This window comes from Ceratotherium simum, chromosome 8 (genome assembly GCF_057802395.1).
Source record: "Ceratotherium simum simum isolate JZ-2026a chromosome 8, ASM5780239v1, whole genome shotgun sequence".
Lineage (NCBI taxonomy): Eukaryota > Metazoa > Chordata > Mammalia > Perissodactyla > Rhinocerotidae > Ceratotherium > Ceratotherium simum.
Genome location: NC_141907.1, coordinates 29,967,477 through 29,989,219, shown reverse-complemented (window position 1 = coordinate 29,989,219; position 21,743 = coordinate 29,967,477). Strand labels below are relative to the sequence as shown.

General features: G+C 37.0%; 1 protein-coding gene across 5 annotated transcripts in view; it reads left to right on the top strand.

Moving 5' to 3' along the window:
• The window catches only part of ARAP2 (ArfGAP with RhoGAP domain, ankyrin repeat and PH domain 2), a 181,495-nt gene that overhangs the window by 42,427 nt on the left and 117,325 nt on the right, over positions 1-21,743 (top strand). For all 5 annotated transcript variants that reach the window (XM_087434169.1, XM_087434170.1, XM_087434171.1 and 2 more), the window contains exons 8-9: positions 5,252-5,372; positions 13,622-13,800. In XM_087434169.1, coding sequence (XP_087290295.1) covers positions 5,252-5,372; positions 13,622-13,800 — 300 coding nt within the window. The remainder of the gene's footprint in view (positions 1-5,251; positions 5,373-13,621; positions 13,801-21,743) is intronic.

Below are 21,743 nucleotides of genomic sequence, written 5' to 3'. Positions count from 1 at the left end.
TTAATACTTAACCACATTCTCTTATTTTATAGCTTATAATTTAACATTATTTTCTCGTTATTTAGAGATTTCCACTGCCTGTTATTGGTGATATTTGTGGCTCGAATAGAGGTTTAGACTCTCTCTCATATATTGATTCTTCAGTCCTACAGGGCAGAAGAGAATATGTTTTTAGACAGAAAGTAAGACACACTGCAACATAACACACACTGCATGCTATAATACCAAGAATAATAGAAGGTTTAGAGGAGCATTGTTTGGTTTCACTTTGCGGTGATCCAGACAAAGCATCAAATAGATTTAAACACATCTCTTTGAGGTTTGCAAGCTAGTGGATGAATTTTTTTTTTTTATTGATGTTTTCATAGTTTATAACATTGTGAAATTTTGGGTTGTACGTTTTTGTTTGTCCATCACCATATATATGTCTCCCTTTACCCCTTGTGCCCAGCCCCCACCCCCATTGCCCCTGGTAACCACAGTACAGTTTTCTCTGTCCATGTGTTGGTTTATATTCCACATATGAGTGAGATCATACAGTGTTTGTCTTTCTCTTTCTGGCTTGGGATGAATATTTTTTAAAAGCTGGTTTTCTGCCTTAGTTACTGTTTTGAGTTTGCCTGTGCATTTGGATGTTGAGACAATTTCTATGCCTAGAATGGGTACAATGTAGTCTCTGTATGTGATGGACTCTGACCCCTAGTTTTCTTCAGCACCTGTGCCCTTCTCTGGTTGGATTGAAATGTCTTATTCAGGAATAAGACAGGCTTTCATGTCCTGAGGCTCTGTTGGTGGTGGTATCATTATTAATTATTATTAAATGGGGATCATTTGGGAGAGAGAATTTCTAGTATGTGTGTCCGGTTGGACTCACTCTGTTTGTCCTTTAAAAGCTCATCTCAACTGCAGTGCAATATCTCCATTTTTAGATGTTGATGCAATAAAAATGATCCAGCCTTGGTTTGAAATTGAGATAAATTCATATTGAAATGAATTATTACAAGTCATTTAGTTTAACATCAATTTTTTAAAAAAATTCAAGTGATTATTTTCTGTGGCATTTCATCCCCTTACTATCCAGATGATTGGTTTCATCTGGGCAAAAAACAAAACCACTAGGATGGGTGTTTCCTGAAAAAAAAAAAAGGCAGTTTCTGTTGTGACCCTTCTGGCAAAAGAGATGAGTTGGTAGACTGGGAAGATGGGACTTCACGGCCAGTGAACAGAAGGCATTGGTGTGGCCACAGCTACCCTGTCAGCTGGGTGTGCAGTTTTAGTGGTCACGCGCACCGAGGAGTGGGGTCTTGCAGTGTTCAAATGTGCACTGAGGAGCATGTGGTGGTGCTTTCCAGAGGAAATGTGCAGAGTTGTCTGTTTCCCTCGTTTTCTTCCACTTTCCTCGATACTACTCAATCATGTCTCTGCAAGGACTCTTTCATTGTATTACTGAAAATGGCGTCATCCCAATAGCCTTGATGTCTTATCACCTCCAAGAAGTCTAACTCACCCCCATTCTCACTCAGCTGTGGGCAGAATTGCCCTGTGGTCATTTCATTCTCTGAAAGTGCTAGATAAATGACAAACTTGACCTAGATGTCTGTGTTACAGGATCAAGGGATCCTTTCAAATTTCTTTCCTTAAGGAAGATTTTACACTGAAAAATGCAGTCATTTTGAGTCTATTGCCACTGAGTAGGGTTTTTTTTCTGTATTGTTTTTATCTGTATTGTTAGAAGAGAAATGTTAAGTCAACTCTACAGTATTAAAAATAACGAGATTTATCTTGGGATGTTATAATAGATTATAAATTAGTCATTAGAGAAACTACAACTTCCTGAGGTGAAAGTGACATAGTATTTAGCTTGTTAAGTACATTTTGATCACTTCTGGGGAATTTATTTGTTTTTATTACTCTTCCATAAGTACTTATCTGTTAAATATAATATCATTATTACAGGCGTGTAGGTGAGTTGTTATTTTTTTAAGGAATTGTTTTCTAATCTCTTAAAGAGGTCTAGAGGAGGGAGAGTCTCCTTTTTTTATTCCTGTTTCTTTTCCTGCAATGCTGCTGGATTTTTCTCCTTTGAAAAATGGGTTAATGGTAATCTTTTATTCAGCAAAAAGTTAATTATCTCACTAGAGGTGTATTTTTATAAGCTCCTCTAATTCTTAGGCAACCTAAAATTTGCAGATGGGTCACCTAGGGGATAAAGTGTAAATGTTTTTGGACATTCTGATTTTTCGCTGGCGTCAGCCACTACAGACTCACGGCCAGGGAGGCCCTTACACTGTCCTGAAGGTGCTCTGCCCCTTCCCGTGTCTTAGGTTGCCTGACAATGGGGAGACATTCTCCCCCTCCTCTCAATTCCTAGGACGCTTAGTGGTCTGGTATTGCTAGTATTGCCGTTGTAACCCACCTGCATTTCTTGAGTTTCCTCTGGTAAGCCAATCATGTCATGTATTTCTTTGCAATGACCTTTTTCAGTAGCCTCTGGGTGTACACTGCAGGAGACGCGAGCGTGTCTTTTTCTGTGTTTTCACTTCCATGTTTTTGCTCTTCATTCCATACGAATCTCTCTAGCCATTGCCATCCATTAAAATTCTGTGCAGACTTCAAGACCCATCTTGTTCTCTGCCTCCATAAATCTTTTCTTTATTTTCTCCAAATATGACATGTGAATAGTAATGTGCAGGAAAGGGAAAACAAGCTGAAAGTAGGGAGGCAAATCCGGAGACTGTGCAGCAAATCAGGCATTAATTTATCAGGGTGTAGGCTATATAGGCCAGTGGAAATGTTAAAAAAATGAATTTAGAAGAAATACTAAAAATGAGAGAAGAGGTTGGTCAGAAGCCTTTCTTCAGGAGCATGTCTTCATGCTAAAATATGGCAGATGCAGAGGCAGTAACTATGTGAAATGGGTATGGAAAACTATTCCCTGCAGAACAAACAGTATGCAGAGGCACTGGGTTGAGCAGAACCATATGTTCAGGGAACCTTAAGAAGGCTCATGTGACTAGAAAGAATCAGGGAGTGGCCAGGAGCAAGTTGACACTGTAACTGTGGGGAGAGTCCCAAGTTATGTGGGTGCAGAAGATCAACCCAAGTGAAAGACTATTCTATTTAAGACTGATTGACTAGAAGAGTGATGTTTTAATGGGCAGATGTAGAGGGAGAGGGTATGTTTTCAGGAGATAATTCAGGTTTAAAGTTTGAGGTGCTTATGGTGCAGTTATGTGCACTATGGATGACTCGAAATATGGGAGTAGAGTTGACTGAAATGGAGAAGGAAGGAAGGGACAGATTTCAGAATTCTCCACATAAAGTTGGCAGTTGAAATAGTAAGAAGGGATTTTTCTTTCTTAGCAAGAGAAGATAAAACAAAAAAATGAAAAATAAGAAAAAGTTATTTTATAATTACTTATTTCTTGATATCCCTCTCCGTTTTCTGTGAGATTGCCCACTCGTCTTCTTAAATCACAGTTCAAATATTGTATTCAATTTTGACTCCATGGGAGGACGTAGGAAAGCCTTCATGGCCTTGGTGTTTAAGATGGCACTAAAGAATGGATAGGATTTTGATGGGCACATAAAGTCAGGGTTGGGAGATTGGAGCAGAGGCAGTAGAGGAGAAGAAACTGTCAGATAACTAAGAGGGAATTCCATGATGGTATAGTATATCTCCTCAACTAGCAGAACATAAACCTCCCAGTAGAATGCCATGGTGCTGACAACGACCATCTCTTACCTATCTGCTATGTATGGCAGGAGTTTACCGCTGGGAGGGATATGAACTTGGCACTTGTTCTCTGCATGGAATGGTTTAGTACATTCTCCTCTTCAACAGTTGTTTCAGATACTTGGGACCTGCTCAAATTGAGGGTCATTGTGGATAATGCTGTGGAAGGGAAGAGCAGAAGAAATCCCGTAAGGATGTGTCCAAACTTTTTTTCTTTTTTGGTGAGGAAGATTACCCTTGAGCTAACATCTGTGCTGGTCTTCCTCTATTTTGTATGTGGTTGCCGCCACAGCATGGCTGACGAGTGGTGTAGGGCCGCACCCAGGATCCAGACCTGCGAACCCGGGCTGCCAAAGTGGAGCATGCTGAACTTAACCCACTATGCTACGGGGCCAGCCCCAAACTCTTTTGATATTCAAGACCTTCCATAATGTGACCTTGATGTATGTTTTCAGCCTCATCTCCTTTGACTCTACGTTGTGGCTCCTCTAGAGTTTTCTCTACTTTATACCTCCATTATTCAATCTTTCTGGCTGGGATGGCCCCCTCCATACCCACTTATCTATTTGGTTAAACTTAAAGTTTCTTAAAGTCAGGCTCAAATGTCACCATGTCTATGAAAACACCTCTGACCTCTTTAAAGCAGAATTGAGAATTCCCATCTTTGTACTCTTATATCTCATGGTTTGTACCCAGTTTTAAACTTTTCTCTCATTACATTAGCTGGTTTTTCATTCTGAGGCTGCTTGAATGTATAAATACTCTTTGAATTTTCTTTCCAACCCAGGACCCAGTAAATATTACCCCCTTACTAAATAGTTGAAATTGTGGGGTGGTCATTATGCCAGTGGTTTAGGAGAGTCCAGGAAGATGAAGACTGAGAAAGTTATCAAGAGTCTTAAGAATGACCTTGAGCAAAACTGTAATATATATATGCCAATTGCAAACAGCCAAATCTGTCTTTTTTTACTCTTTAGTCTTTGAGGAATAAAAAATCAAGTGCTGTGCTTGTGAGGTTAAGATCTTCATCATCAGAGCATTGAGTAAGATGGTTCATTGATATAATCCAACAGTCTCGTTTCTTAGGTCTATTCTTGTTGTTGACAATATGTAACAGCACTAGTTTTGAAATGGTTCAGTTACAGTACCTGTTATGGCCAGCAGATGCCTGCAAACACCGTAAAATCGTTTTGACCAGCTTGTGTTAAAGCACATGCTGCTGTCTTTGGGACTATATATTGCTGGTCTAGTACAATTGCTTGCATTTGATTTTTCTGCCTTTTAATTCCAGATGAAGAGAAAATTGAAAAGACATCTCACTTGAAAGGGGCATTTAATATTTTCCTTCTGGGATATTAAGTGTGTATGAGGATATATACTATTTGTGTGTCATTTAAAAAATTTAGATTGAAATTGTGAAAGAGAAGCACTTGTGAATATTGTCCCATTTTTTGATAAGATCAAGAGAATTTCATTTTAATCCTTTTTATGTATCTTTTTCTCTAACCAATACAGGAGAAGTATTCAAAAGGAATAATTCCCCTTTCTGCTATATCTACGGTACGAGTACAAGGAGACAATAAATTTGAAGTTGTTACAACACAAAGAATTTTTGTTTTTAGAGTTGAAAAAGAAGGTAAGATGATTTCTTCATCCCTATAAATAAAACTTACAGACATTAATTTCTGACCAATCAGAAGATTAATAAACCAGTTAAGCTAGAAATGTCAAGAAGTCTTTAAATATATTACTTTTAAATAGTTTACATTTTATTTATTTATTTTTTTTGTGAGGAAGATCAGCCCTGAGCTAACATCCGTGCTAATCCTCCTCTTTTTGCTGAGGAAGACCGGCTCTGAGCTAACATCTATTGCCAATCCTCCTCCTTTTTTTCCCCAAAGCCCCAGTAGATAGTTGTATGTCATAGTTGCACATCCTTCTAGTTGCTGTATGTGGGATGCAGCCTCAGCATGGCGGGAGAAGCGGTGCGTCGGTGCGCGCCTGGGATCCGAACCCGGGCCGCCAGTAGCGGAGCGCGCGCACTTAACCGCTAAGCCACGGGGCCGGCCCCTAAATAGTTTACATTTTATATTAATTTTTTGAAAGCTGAAAATAAGTTGACAAATCATTTGTCCACTATTTTTGCATGTGACAGATACTTAGAATCTACTAAATGCGAAGGACTTCTAATTCTGGGGGTATGGTAGTGAAAAAAAGTAGATAAAGATCTCTGCTTTTATGGGGCTCACCTTTTAGCCATTGTTTTGATAATGCAAAAATAGTTATTTAATATGCAAGAATAATTTTTATAACTATTAAAATGTTGGTTTTATGGAAGTTTATGTATGGCAGGTTTTAACTGTGGATGTAGTCTAAATCTTTAAATCTTTTCTGACTTTTTTGTAGGGTTGGGGGAGGGAATGCCAGGGGGGTTAGGGGGGTTAAAAGCTCCCTGTTTCGTACTTTGACTGATAGGTGAGGCCGTCTTCATTAATCAAAGAATTAGAATTTTAACCTATTTTAAAGCCTACTTTATTTTAGTATAGATTATAACTCAACTTGATTTTCTAAAAGTGTTTCTTGGTGCTTAATTATTTGAATAATGGTGATATGGAAAACTTAGTGAATGCTTGATATGTGTCAGACGACCTACTAAATGCTTCATTTTCACAATAGTCTTATGAAGTATGTAGGTATTACAATTATTATCCCATTTTACACATAGGAATATTCACCTTTTATAAACTATAACAATATTAGCTATTATGGGACGTTATTTGTCTTTTTTAAACTGCTAGATTCCTAGAACATAGGCTAGTGCATGGCACATAGAAAGCATTCAATAAATGTTATGTATTTGTAGAAAACTTCCATTATTGCGTGGGATAATCAGTAAATGAATAAGTCCCAGCTGCTGTTCGTACTGGGGCAACTTTTTTCAAACTGAGAATCACTATCCATTTGTGAGATCAACTTAGTTGTTTCTGAGGGTACCAAAAAAAATTGCTCAAAAACAAACAAAAATAAAATAGAATAAGAAATATCAAAGTGCATCTCTTCTGGTAAGTGTACATATTGTATTGTGAAACATGCCTGTGTATATATTGCATGTGTGTAATGTAAAAAGTGTTTCTTGCTTGCTATTAAAAAAAATGTTGAGGGGGGCCGGCCCCGTGGCTTAGCGGTTAAGTGAGTGCACTCCGCTACTGGCAGCCCGGGTTTGGATCCCAGATGCGCACTGATGCACCGCTTCTCTGGCCCTGCTGAGGCCACGTCCCACATACAGCAGCTAGAAGGATGTGCAGCTATGACATACAACTATCTACTGGGGCTTTGGGGAATGAAATGGGTAAATAAAAAAAAAAAAAATGTCGAGAGCTATAGCCTAGAGCAGGAGTTGGCAAACCATGGTCTGTTGCCTAAATCTGACCCACTGCTTGTTTTTGTGAATAATGACTTGTTAGAGCACAGCCACTCTCATTCATTTACATATTGCCTTATGGCTGCTTTTGTGCCTCAGTGGCAGCATTGAGTAGTTGCAGCAAACTGCAGGAAAGCCTACAGGAAAACCTAACATATTTACTGTGTGGCCCTTTACCGAAAAAGTTTGGCAACCCCTGCCCTAGAGCATTTTATATAGAACTACCTATGTGAGACGCCACTTTTTGTGATTCATTGCCTGAAATTCAGAAAGTTGTGCACAGCTGTGATACTCGATATGGGATTTATATTTGGAATCACAGTTTTTCTCTTTGGATATTTCTTAAAACACGTGCCATTGCTCCTTTCTGCTGGCTATCATGATGATCTTTCCTTCTGCTTTGGTTTCCATTGCTCCGAAGGTGACTCTTGCTTCTTGTTTCTTTATCACCTTCCCTTTGGCTTCTCAAAGTGGATTTCACATATGCCACATAGCCCACATTTTAAGATAGACATACTAAATAAAGCTTCCAACTTGTGTGAAAATCTGTTTAGCCGTATTTACTTCCTGCAGTTAGAAGTTAAAGAGATATATTTTATTTGAGTAGAATGTATCAACCCACATATGTTTAAAAGTTACGTGTTTACAATCGACCAATAAATCCTTCTGTGATAAATAGTTCATCTTTGTGATGTAAACTTAGTATAAGAAATTCATTAACTTTGGTATAAATTATTAAAGTCTTAGGTCTTTAATTTTTGAAAGTATGAAAATACTGCTTTAGTAAAAACAGACTGTCTACATGAAATTACTAAGTTATTTTCATTGAAAGGCATTTTTACATAGTAACAACTCGCATTTTTAAAGGTAAGTGTATGTAGAGATGTGTATGTTATGTATGTGTATATGTATATATATGTAAATGGTATACGTGTATCTATATATTTAGTATGGAGCCTTCAACAAGATACAAAATATATTTTATTAAATGTTGTGTCATCCTTCCATGTATACAAATCATCGATTATGTTTTATTTTTGTGGGAACTGAGAAATCAACTATAGTGGCTTATGAAATATTTGACTTAATGAACTTGAAGCCAAGTTAAACTTTGTTTCAGTCTAATCAAGAAGTGAGATCAAAGTTTAGAACAGAAAGGGGAAGTGGTTTGACGTCCTAGCAGAGATGCATTCTTCATTTTTTGGTGAAAAGGTTTGGAATGACCTATGTACAGTGGCTACCCTTTATCTCCCGTGAAACCAGGGTCCCTATTTCTAACGTGCTGCATTGCTCACTGGCATTGCCAAGGTAGGGTTACAATTAGGCATCTTTTCCCCACAAATTTTCAAAGGCTTTAATTCCCCCAGGTTTCCTTGTGATATATTGTTATGCTCTTAGTTGAAAGTGAATTAGATTGAAGTAATAACACTTAAAAAATACTCTTCCTCAAACAGGAAATTTAGTCTGATTCCTTTTGTCCTCAAGCAGAACCACTGGAATGAGTCAGAGGGTCATACAGCTAATGATCTCTCCAGTCAGTCTGTATTCGCCTGGCACCTCTGGTCACACATGCAGATGTGTCACTTCGAAAAGCAGGTGATGTTGCAAGTGGACAGTTCTCATAGTTAGAAGAAGGCTTAGGAATTCTAAGTGGGCATTCCCATTCCAGGGCCATTTTCAGTACTGGCTCTCATCGGCAGGTCGCGTGTTCCTGTCCGCCTTAGCCGGTTCTAGACCCCTGGGAGACATGCAGGTGTGTCATTCTCAACTCTGTTTCTAGACAACATCATACAGCCCTCTGTAGGGCAGCTATGATACTGTAAAACTTTTTGTTTTGTTTTGTTTAAAGAACACGTGAGATAAAAAACATAAATTCCCCTAGTTGTTTTGGGTAAGCAGACTTACCAGTTTTGGAATCTGCAGTGTTTTTATTTTTATTTTTTTTTATTTTTTTTTTAAAGATTTTATTTATTTTATTTTTTCCCCCCAAAGCCCCAGCAGATAGTTGCATGTCATAGCTGCACATCCTTCTAGTTGCTGTATGTGGGACTCGGCCTCAGGATGGACGGAGAAGTGGTGCCTCGATGCGCACCCGGGATCCGAACCCGGGCCACCAGCATTGCAGCGCGCGTACTTAACCACCAAGCCACGGGGCCGGCCCACATTTTTTTTTTTTTTTTTTTTTTTTTGTGAGGCGATCAGCCCTGAGCTAACATGCGCCAATCCTCCTCAGTTTTGGAATCTTCAGTGTTTTTAGAAGCAAGGCATGGAATGTTTGCTCTGTGGAGGGAGAGCCAGGGGAATTGAAAGTTCTCTGTTGTATACTTTGATCGACTATCCTAATGTAATAGGCCACACACTGTGGAGTCATTCTTGAATCTTTTCCTCTCTCCTGTTTCACATCCAGTCCATCAGCAAATCTTATCAATTTGACTTTGGAAATATGTCTGGATTCTGACTAATTCTCAATACCTCTACTGCTACCACTCTAATACAAGCTACCACTTCCATCTGGATTCTTGTAATAACCTCCCTTGATTGACCACGGTCGTATTTTCCATACAGCTGCCAGAGCACTCATTCAACCAGGAAGTCAGGTCATGTCAGTCCACTTCAGATGCTGTGTTGTCTTTCCAACTCACTGAGAGTAAAGTATGTATGATGTCCGAGAGCCCCTTCATGATCTGGCCCTGGTCTGTCTGTCCTTGTCGCCTTCTGTGCTCCTCACTCACTCAGGGGCCTCTTGTTCCTTGAACATGCCAAACCTGCTGCTGCCTTGGGGCCTTGACACTGCTGCTTTCTTTATCCTGGAATGGTCTTCCTCCAGCCATCCTCCTGACTTGCTCCATCACGTCCACTTCTTTAGGCTTTTGCTTAACCATCGCCTGCCTTCCTAGGCTTTTTCTATTACCCTATATAAAGTAGAACTTCTTATGCCCCTCATCTCGTGCTTTATTTTGTCCCATTGCACTTGTCGCTGTGTGATGTATTACATATCTACATTTTATTGCCTCCTCCTTTGAGAAGAGTGTAAACTCTAGGAGAGTAAGGCCGTGGTCTGTCTTGTTCCCTGCTCCATTCCTGGTATTCACAGTAGGTCTTGCAACACAGTAGGCACTCAGTAAATACTTGTGTGAATGAATGGTTACCAATTTCAAGAACAACCCTAGTGTGTCATAATTTCTTCTCTAATATTGATCATTGGTTACGTTGAGAGATTTTTAGTTAGATTATATTATCGTATCAAAGCTAAGGGTCTGTCTAAACTTTGTTAGACTCTGTTATTAATGCTTTACATGGCCCTTGCATAGTAATCCCTAGTATAATTAATCCTTTGTTATTCATCAGTATGCCTACTGCTAAATCCAGTAGTCCAGAGAATATTGTCTCTCCCGTTGATTTTTTAACCTGCTTTTTTGATTCTTACACTGTAAGTTGGCATTCCTGAAAGCCTGAAAAACTAATTTGAGGTTTGAGGGAATTGCTGTTGCCTTTTATTTACATTCTAGCATAATCCCAAGAAAGTGGCAATTTTATTTCCCCTACTCGTTTTTTGTCCTTTTCCAGCCTGGAGTGTTCTACTTTGAGCAAAGCCATTTCTAGGTCAAAGCACGTTCTCAGAAGGAATGATGCTTAGCACAGTGCTAAAATCAAGACAGAAACTCAATAAATATTTGTTATTGGAAAGAATAAAAGTACCTTGGTGTGAAGAGTGGACGAAAGCTAGCATAGTGCCTAGCTTTGTCCAAGGGGAAATCATGATTTGTTTTTGAATATTGTGACTTATCAAAGCATATTCCCCATGTCCAAGGATGCACATATTGCATAGCCAAGTACCAATGACACTTGTAATCTCTTTTATTGTGTTTGAATTATCTGTATCACTGTTTATCTCCATTGGCCTGGGTAATTGAGAATAAACTGAATGTTACTATTAATTCCTGTTCTTCTTCATGACTGTTTACTTCCTATTAGTAAATGAGGCCCTCAGGAGCTAGATAATTCTTCTAGGCTGTAAGGGAACCATTTGTTGAGATGCCGCCATAATATGCTTAAGTTAATGTAATTGCCAGTTTCAAATTATTTCCTGAGAAACTGAAATATATGCTAATAGTAATCTGGAAAACCACAATCACTTTGGCCACTTCATTAAATTATGATCTATATTTCAAACTCGGTGATTTATATGGATTAATGTAAACAAAAAACATCTACCATTTACTTGGCAGGAATATCTTGTGTGAAACTAATGATCACAAGTCATAGCCAACTTAGGTGGACAGTCTGTTGCTGTTACCGAAAATGTAATGAATTATCATAGTGCAGTCTGGATCTGTTTATGTAGATGTAAAATGTAGAGCAGCTCCTGTATGTTGACATTGACTTAGTTACCTGAATATTTGCATGTCTTTTAGTTTACAGTGATGCTGGGGAGGTTCAATAAATATTTCATCCTGATATACAGGAACAAGCACTGTTACCTGGGCATTATGTGACACCTGCAATAAAGTGTTTTTGAATGAGTTTCTAATAAATATTTTGGTCTTGGTCATTAAAGACACAAGAAACTGATTTTAGTAGTTTTGAAGGTGAGTGAGAATGAAGATGATTTAAAAATTAAGACTCATATTGTGAGGTAACATTGGATTCATGTTTGAGTGCGAGCAAGTCTAAAATGGAGACATTTCAATCCGCAATGAAGTTATTCTGGCCAAACCTGTCTTAGAAGGATCTGAGAGACTATTTAATTTCTCAAGCTTGCTTCCTACTTACTCTTTCCTTCTTGAAAATTTTTCCTACCTGGAATTCAGTCTGTTTGGTTTTTTTCCCTTTTGCCTTGATAACCACTTCTCCAGTTGTTTTTTGCTAGCCCATTTTCCAGCCTCATAGATACAGTTGTACCTCAAGGTTTGTCCGTTTCTTCTCTTTTTCCATTAAACCTTTATCTACTTCTGTGAGTCTTCTCTTGTAGAGAATACCTTCATTCACATGTTGCTCTCAGTCTGCCTAGATGCTCATGCCAGGGCACTGAAAACCTGAGGTGGTTCTGTTAATAAAATGGAACCTTCTACCTTCTTTGTCTGGTAAATTCATGATACCAAGCTACTTTTCATTCTGAGTAATTTAATTTTTTTGTGAACACCTGCAAACATATTTAAAACCTCAGCTATTTTTTAGTCCCTTTAATGTCTTGATTATTCGTATGTTCTTTTGTTTCCATTTTCATTGTAATTTAAGTCTTTCTTGCTTATTCCTGGTCTCCAAACTTCCAGTTTGGTCTATGTATCATCATCCTAATCATGTCCCTTCCTTGCTAAGAATCCTGAAATGATTTTCCTTTGCCTCCATAATAAAGACAAAATTCCTTACATAAGCACTCCAGAATCTCTAGCCATTTCCCCATTATTTCCTTGTGAGTTCAAAATTATGGATATGCTCCTCTGTCAGTAAGTCCCTGAACAGATGTTGGTTCTTTCTGCTTTTGTTCGTAAGTTTTCCTCTGCTTAGAGCTGTAAAGTTCTGCTCTTCCCTCACCTACACCCCAGTTTTGTCTTTTGAATTGCTCCTCATTCTCAAGACCTAGCACAAATAGTGCTTTTTTCATAGTGCCAAGAACAAGTGTCTGAGAGTTAAAACATTTGATTCTCCTAATTTTAATACTAACTTGCTGTATGACCTTCAGAAAATCACTTACCTCCATTGAATTGACTCATATATTTTTTGATACCATTTGTATGACATTTATAGTATTCTGTGTTCCATTATGCGTTCATCTCTAACTTGACTTATAGCTTTGATTGCTCTTTGGGGACTAGATCGAATTCCTATGCCTGTAACACAGTGTGTTGTACATAGTTGAAGGTCACTTAACTTTTGCCAAAGGAGAGAACTAAGTTTTAATTTACCAGATGAGATGCTATTGTTAGCGACTGGTGAGAATGGAATGGGTGAGTGAATATCTAGGCAAGCATACTCTTAAGCAGAGTAAGTTCCAAGTGACTATTAGAAAGTACGATTTTTGGGGCATTTGAGTAACTGAATTGCCAGGTACAATCTGTTAACTGTTTGGTAACAATATTACTTTCTAACATTAAAAGAGAAAATCCAATCTTATGAATAATCTAAAACCATTAACATGGATTCGAATCACCTGGGGATCTTCTTAAGAATGAAGATTCTGATTCATCAGGTCTGGAGTGAAAACTGAGATTTTGCATTTCTGATAAGTTCCCAGGTGAAGCCAATGGTAATAGTTACGGGACAACTGAGTAGTAAGTGCTATTTCTTTTCCCTTACAGAATGGAATCTTTGGCCCTGCCTGCAATAGCACTTAGATTCTGGTTGCGGGAAAGAATCTGTGAATTATGTGTTGGCAGAGAGAGTAGATCCTTTGTTCATGTTTCTATGTCTGTATAACTCATATAAATATGGATGTATGTATTTTCTCCTGTCTTTGTTTTCAGAAGAGAGAAATGACTGGATCAGCATACTGTTAAATGCACTGAAATCGCAACCCCTTTCCTCGCAGCCTCAAGCAGTTGTTCCACCTGAGAAATGTGGCTATCTTGAATTGAGAGGGTATAAATCTAAAATTTTTACTGTGTTAAGTGGAAACAGCGTGTGGCTTTGCAAAAACGAACAGGTGAGCTATGTTGTAGTAATTGCAAATTGTGGTTCCCTGATTACATTAACAACTGTGTTTTGTTCGTTAAACTTATTAGTGTTTTTACGTATAGAGTCTTGCTTTTGCCTTGAGTACTAAATGCAACAGAGTTGTTTTGTTGAATTTTCTCAGTTGCACCAGCAGCAGGAAAGTAATCTACATCAAATTTGAGACTGGACATTGCCTTTTTAAGGGACTGAGGAAGTAGAATCATTGATAATTTTTGAAAAGTATTCCTTAGCTGAAGTAACGTTATAAAACTACGTGAGAGAATAATTAAGAACCAGTTAACCATTACAGCTGTTGATGAAATAGGCCCAGTTCTGCACCTGTTGTGTTTCTTCTGTTTTTGTGATAGAAAATTATAGAGTAGGCACAGGTAACATATTTTCTTGAGTTTACCGGGGTGTTCAGGTCTGTTTTTTATCTTTTTGAACAGGTATGTTGCTTGCAGAGGAAATAATTTACTAGAGGCAAGTGATTGATATACATACATGCATACACATGTGCACATACATACATATACATATCACATATATAAATTAGAGATACTGTGATATTGAATTTGGTTAATATCAGAGGACTCAATAGAGAATTTAAATGTTTTGAGGAGACTGATGTTAAAATAAAGTTTTAACAAATTCTGTTAACTTCATTTGATTCTGTAGACTTCCTTTCTCTAACATATCTGGTTTTTAATATGTATAAGAAAATTATTTCCTTACCTCTTTTTGGGAATTAATTATTAATTTTTCGGCCTAGAATATCTTGGATGCTTAGTAATTATTTGTGGAATTAAGCGATGTGCTTTGGATAGCTGATCTAAGATGAACTCATTTTATGATATATTATAATTGGTTATGATAAGGTGAAATATAAATGCTGATTATTTTCATAAAAAAAGAGGTATCAACTCAAAACAAACAGTGGTTTCAAAAAAATTAACTACAGATCTTTATCCAAAGCATCCTCTGAACTTCACTGTGAACTTATTCATTACGTTTTTTTTGGATAAGATTTCTTGGCCAATTAACTGTGGAAGGCATCATTGAGCACTGTTGGCATGTTAATAACTTGGATAGTTAGCATATTCCTCAAGAAGAATAGTGATGTACAGCTTAATGATGTGTAGGAACTGAATGTGAACATTTTTAGTCTGAAGTAAGATGATTAAAACTTTTCTTATTGGAATGGAGGTTAAAAATGCATAATTTCCCTGTATCAGTATGGAAGTTACTCTGCCAAATTAATTGAGGTATTCATTTTTTGCTTGCATAGACCCGATGGACTTCAAATTATTAGTTTCATTGCTTACATTAGCTAGATTGTTCGAGTTTGTTGTTCTGTAGAAGTAAGGTAGATGTTTTTAACATTTTATTAACTCTTTCTGATTAGCAAAAAATTATATGCAATTGTTTTAATATTAATAATTGAGGATAAAAAGAATAATGATGACTACCATTTGTTGAGTGTCAGATACTGTGCTAATTAATTTATAAATATTCCCTTTTAATCTTCCCCACAAATGTAGGAGGAAGATATTCTCATCCATATTTTATAGATGAGGGAAACGACGATTGAGTAACTTGTTTAAGGATTGATCTGCAGTTCATCATGCAGAGTTTAATTTAAAAGCAGAACTTTATAACTCTAAGCCTAGCTTCTTAGCCACTATACCAAACTGTCTTTTTTAAAGTGTGTGTTGAAAGGAAAATTTCTGACTAGCGATCTTTTAGAAATAGCCTAAGGATTCTTTCCTTGAATAACTTAGTTGCCTAGGAGGTTCAGAGTGTGCATTCAACAAACATTGTATACCATGTCAGGCACTCTAAAAATGATGTGCTTACTGAAGAGGACACAAGGCTTATCTTTCAGGAGGAAAAGTAAGACAAAACCAGCATTTATGATAGATAGTGAGCTCACTGCTTTTTTAGACTTCTGCGGGAGTTACAGAGATGTGCAAAAAAGGGCATCTAATGAAGTCTGGGAATTAGAAACACTTCCAGGTACACAAGTAATGAATACATTCTCCTTAAAAATTGAAGCGTTAATGCTGCACCCCTCCACATCTTTGGAGAAGTAAATCTATTTTTGATGTATGTATATTTCAAGTCCTTTTCAATGCATTAACATGCATACACACACACACACACACACACACACACAGACATCCTTAAAAAGTGCTTACTATTGTTTGTGTATATGTTCTTTTAAAAAAAGTTGCATCATATTATATGGAGCTAGGTCTTAAAGGACTTGGTCTTGAGTCAAGTCTTAAAGAATTAGTTGGCTCAAGACTGAATGGATAAATTAAGGAAGGCTTTCCACATTTGGACCCAGGCATACCATTTGTTTCATCTATTTTTACATCCTGGTGTATGCCTTTCTCTCCAGAGCAAAGTTGCCCATTGGTTTTCTCGCAGGGCTGAGCAGATTGTGTGAAGAACTGGGGTGACGTGCTGTATAAGAAGTCTTTCTCATGAATCCATAGGGCTTTAAGCTAGTATTTTAGGAAAAGCATTAAAAAAAATAAAATAGTTTGATATAACTTCTGAGAGTTTTATACACACAACACACAAAGTAATCTTGTGAGTTTTTTTTTTAAACATAATGGAAAAAATCTGCTCATTATTAAGAATGTAAGAGGTGTTAGATTTAACCTCTGTGTTTTCATTTGTGTTGGATATAATTCAGTTCCATACATCAAAGCTTAATTATTATTATTTTTTAAAATAGCAGATTTATTGCCTACATAACTTAGAGTATGAATGGAATAAAAAAATAAATAAAATTGACCTGCACCACCCTAACATATGAACTATTTTCATTTTTCTTGCCTTTGTTTATATATAGTTTTACTGCTTTACTTTGGAGATTACTCCAGAGAGAGTAAACAGGCAGTGGATAGAGGTGGAAGGGTAGCTATTACAGCATATGCTGAAGAGTTACTAAAAAGGAAGCTCAGAAGCTCATTAAGCAACAGAAGCATTGGACTGGGCAGTAGCAATTGTAGGTTTTCGTTTTTGCTCTGCTATTAATTGGCTCAGGTAATTAAGTTAATCTCTTTAGGCTTAAATGGCATCATATGAAGAAGAGAGATGGATTACTATCTCTAAGGCCATTATTTAATTCCACACATGTGGGCTCATTCCAGACCCATTGACTTAGAATTTCTGGGGATGGGGTGTTGGAACCTGCATTTGGATAAAGCATCATCCTGGGTGATTCAGTGACAGGTGATCCAAAAACCCCACACAGTAAAATATTGCTCTAAGAGTGTTTTCTTCTTTAAAAATGATAAGCATCCAGGTGAAGTAAGCAAGATATTTCTGAGTTGGAAAATGTGCAAAAATAGCCATCAATAACATTAATGAGATCAGTACTTCTTTAGTTCTCCCCGCAAGTTGGGGTTGCTATGCCTCTTTTTTTTGATTAACTTTCATTTGGAAGTGTATCTTTTTCCTGACTGAACATTTTGAAATGTACAAACATTTAAGTGGCAAGTTTAGAAAATCATTAATATTGTCAATAAATTTTTAAAATTTGAGAAATTGTTACTAATGTGTATAGTTTTAAACTATAACTATTGGTATGTTTTCACTAAAATCTCAATTTTTATATCAAATTTTAATTTTTCACATTATAAATCCTGCCCTAAATATTTAATTCTTTTTTCTTAACACAGACTTTTATTACCAGAGTATGCTCTATTGGAGAAATTAAAAATCCATTTGCAAAGTCAGCGTAAAGTGTTTGAAAAACAATTTGAAACTATTATTTCCCATCAGTTCCTTTAACTCTGTGTGTATGTCTGTCTGGAAATTTACTCTAATTTTGTAGATTATTGTTTATCTTTTCTAGAGCTTTTTCTCTGTTTCCAGTAGGTGTTCTGAAGATTCCATGTCAAGCATCCCTACAAATACATTTTCAGTAGTTCCTTCACCTTTTCTGGATCTGCCCTTCTACTGAATCAAGGAATTTCCAAGCTAAAATAGCCATTAGAACAGACTGTTACAACTATTGCCTTTACTCATTTTTGACATTCCTTCTTTTTAAGAGAAGCGGCATAATGATAGCAAGGGGGATGCCAGTCTGCACATTCTCAGACAGTTCACTGACAGGTCTAAACTCTATAGAATTAACAGAGACTTTTCGTTTTCCCAACTGCTCCGTTCAAAGATTCACTTTTTTCATCTTTCTTTCTCTTTCATTCATTAGCAGTGTGTAGGAACTCAAACTTAAAGTAGCTCTTGGCTAAGTAGGAGAAATGCCTTAGGAAATGGTAGGTTTGTTTTGTTTTTTTTCTAGCTAGGCTGTAAGAAGTGGAAATAATTACAAAGAGATAGTAAAAACATTTGTTAGAGAGGAAGATGGCAAAGTAAAAATAGACGCTAAAATTCGTTACCTAATTACGCAGTTGCAAAACACTATGGTGCTATTATCACATAAATTAAATGTCATCCCTTTACATATTTAGCACCATGTCACAACCTCTCCAGGTGTTTAATTTTTGCACATTTTCTTCTGTTCCTTGTCTCTGCTTATGTCTTATATGCCTGCAATATATTGTAATTATGAGTTTTTCCACATTGTTACTTCAACTTTGTATAAAATGAGTTGTGTAATTGAGTTTGTATAGGTCAGACTACAGTTCACCGTGTTTCTGTATTTATTCATCCGTTTTACAAATGCTCATTGGGCACTTTTTCATTTCTGGTGCTGCTCTAGGCACTAGGAATATAGTGGTAACCCAAAAGATGTCTGTTACCCTGTGATGGGGCTAACACATAGTGATGAATAAATAAATGAGATTTCTGATAGCCTTCTGTATGTAGCTTTTTCCTCCTTTTTGATTAGTTTATTTGGCAAGAATTCCTATGACCCTTTTCTAAAGAATTGTTTACAGTTAAAATGTTGTTAGCTACATGAATAGGTACCAGTTTCATTTTAATCTCAAAAGTGTTATATTCTAATTTTTATGTTCCCAAATTAATGGTGTGAATCTTTACTTTATTCACTGCTGTGTCTTCAGGAGCTCCAGGCAAGTAGCTGACACTCAGTAGCATTTGTAGAATGAAATTGTTGAATTAATGGTCATTTACAGCTGTTTTCTTGACTAGATAGCTTATCTTTTAAAGAATTTTTACTTTAAAATTATTTTCTTTACGAATTATCTTTTTATTTTCTTTCTTCATTTATCTATTGGGGTTTTATTGTCTTTTCTGACAATTTCTTTAAGCTCTTCATATAGTAAAGATATTACTCTTCATGTTGTATTTTCTGCAACTTTTTCTAAACTATTGCTTTCTTCTCATTTTTCAGTTAATTTTTGTTGTATAGAAACTTTGTTTATGTAATTAGTTTTTTTAATCAGTTGAAGGCTTATACATTTCCTGTATTCTGGAAAAATAATTATTTTGTAAATTTATTTATCTTAAAATGATATGGATGTAGGGGGGCTGCCCCGTGGCTTAGCGGTTAAGTGTGCGAGCTCTGCTACTGGCGGCCCGGGTTTGGATCCCAGGCATGCACCGACGCACTGCTTGCACAGCCATACTGAGGCAGAGTCCCACGTACAGCAACTAGAAGGATGTGCAACTATGACATACAACTATCTACTGGGGTTTTCGGGAGAAAAAGGGAAAAAAAAGGAGGAGGATTGGCAATAGATGTTAGCTCAGGGCTGGTCTTCCTCAGCAAAAAGAGGAGGAATGGCATGAATGTTAGCTCAGGGCTGATCTTCCTCACCAAAAAAAAAAAAAAGATATGGGTGTAGTATATAAGCCAGTATTTTTTTTTTATTCATGAGGAAGATTAGCCCTGAGCTAACATCTGTCGCCAATCCTCCTCTTTTTGCTGAGGAGGACTGGCCCTGGGCTAACATCCGTGCCCATCATCCTCTACTTTATATGGGACGCCGCCACAGCATGGCTTGACAAGTGGTGCATCAGTGTGTGCCCGGGATCCGAACCCTCTGGCCGCCACAGCGGAGCATGCGCACTTAACCGCTATGCCACCGGGCCGGCCCCCCGGTATTTTTTTTTTATTGAGGTCACATTGGTTTATAACATTATATAAATTTCAGGTGTACATCATTATATTTCAACTCTTGTATAGACTACATTGTGTTCACCACCAAAGGTCTAGTTGCCATCCATCACCATACAAATGTTCCCCCCTTACCTCTTTCATCCTCCCTGCTTCCCTGTCCCCTCTGGTAACCACCAAACTTTTCTGTGTCTGTGTGTGTGTTTGTTTATCTTACACATGTGAGTGAAATCATATGGTATTTGTCTTTCTCTTTCTGACTATAAGCTGATATTTTAAAAATTTTAAATGAGATAATAAAATATAAACGTACACTGAAGTATATATACTGTTACATATATGGTATTGCTAGTCGAACAGAATTTCTACAAATGGATGTGAGGCAAACACAATTGGCTTTGGTTTCCATTTGTTATGTTGTCCTGACAGGCAGTCTCCCATCTTTTCCTGATGAGTTTTTGAATATCATGTTACTATTAGTGAATTCATTACAACCAGATGTCTTACTTGGTGGGTTTGTGTATCCATTTAATGATAATTGTGGCATTGAGTTTATAACTACATAAAATTCACTTGATTAAACATGCTCAAATCAGGATATAACAAGAGACTCATTCCCCCAACATAATGTTCCCTGGTGTCTGGCATGGGAGTGAAACTCAAATGGAATTTAAATAGACCTCATAGGGCTGTGGGTTGTGTGGCAGAGAAAGAAGCAGCAGGATGTAGGCGGTGGCCTCAGATTCTCTGGGTTCTGTATCTGGCCAAACTCTGCATCTGGTGTTGCCCCGGAAATCTGGTGCCAATGTCATACAATGCCACATCTGTTTTCAACAAAAGTTTAAGCACCGAGTTCTTAAATTCCTGGCATGGAAACCTGGCATCCAGTATTTCCAAAAATAGGTTGAGATTTCAGCAAATTTGGGGTTAACAAACCCTTCTTTAATTTTTCTGTTTAGGACTCAAACTTTTACTTTGTTCTTTCACTGTGTAGTTTTAACCAGATTCTGTTGCTATAAATTTGTACAAATAACCTATTTCAGTATCTTGGTAAATTCTAATCTGAATGTTCAGTATGGAATCACTGGTGTGAATACTTTCAGTCGTTATAAATAAAATGGAAATATTTTTATTGAAGACAAATTCTGTGTTTAGAACCCTCAGCTGAAAGGATTGTCTGGATTTATTAGACCCTCAATTTGTACTTCTTCATTCAATTTTTATAATAGTATATAAGGTAGATATTACTGGCTTTTCATAAATGAAGGAATTGAGGTCTAGATAAACTAAATAACCTGCCAGTAAATGGCTCAGCCAAGATTCTCCCGTGTCTGACTCCCCATGCCCACTTGGTCATTACCACCTTTGCAGTGTCCTGATCTACTCTGCCAAGCACGGCCATTGTTACGTAGTACTAGTGGTGGGATTTATGCTTTTTGAGATTCTACATTCTATGACAGCAAACTAAATGTAAAATATTTTGTTTATCCAGAATCTGTTTTTAGCTTTATACTTTCTGTAATAATCTACCTATTGAATTTTTATGCCATTGTTTGTTTCAATCCAAGTTATAGCGTTTTAAAGGTTGAAAATTTGGCTTGTTCCTGACTTGTGCTGTTTTTCAAAATGAGACTAGTGCTGACAATCGGATTGTAGTAAATGGGTCATTTATTTTTATTTTCTTGAAAGTTTAACATTCACATTCCATTCCATTTTTTAAAATTTGTATATGCCTGCTAGTTATTTTAAAATATTTTTTCTTGTAATTAACTTTTTAACAGGTAATATGTTCTGTTGGCTTCCAATTCAAGAGATAGAAAATAACAATAATTATAACAATCGCTGACTAGGACTATGGAGCACTTACTACATGC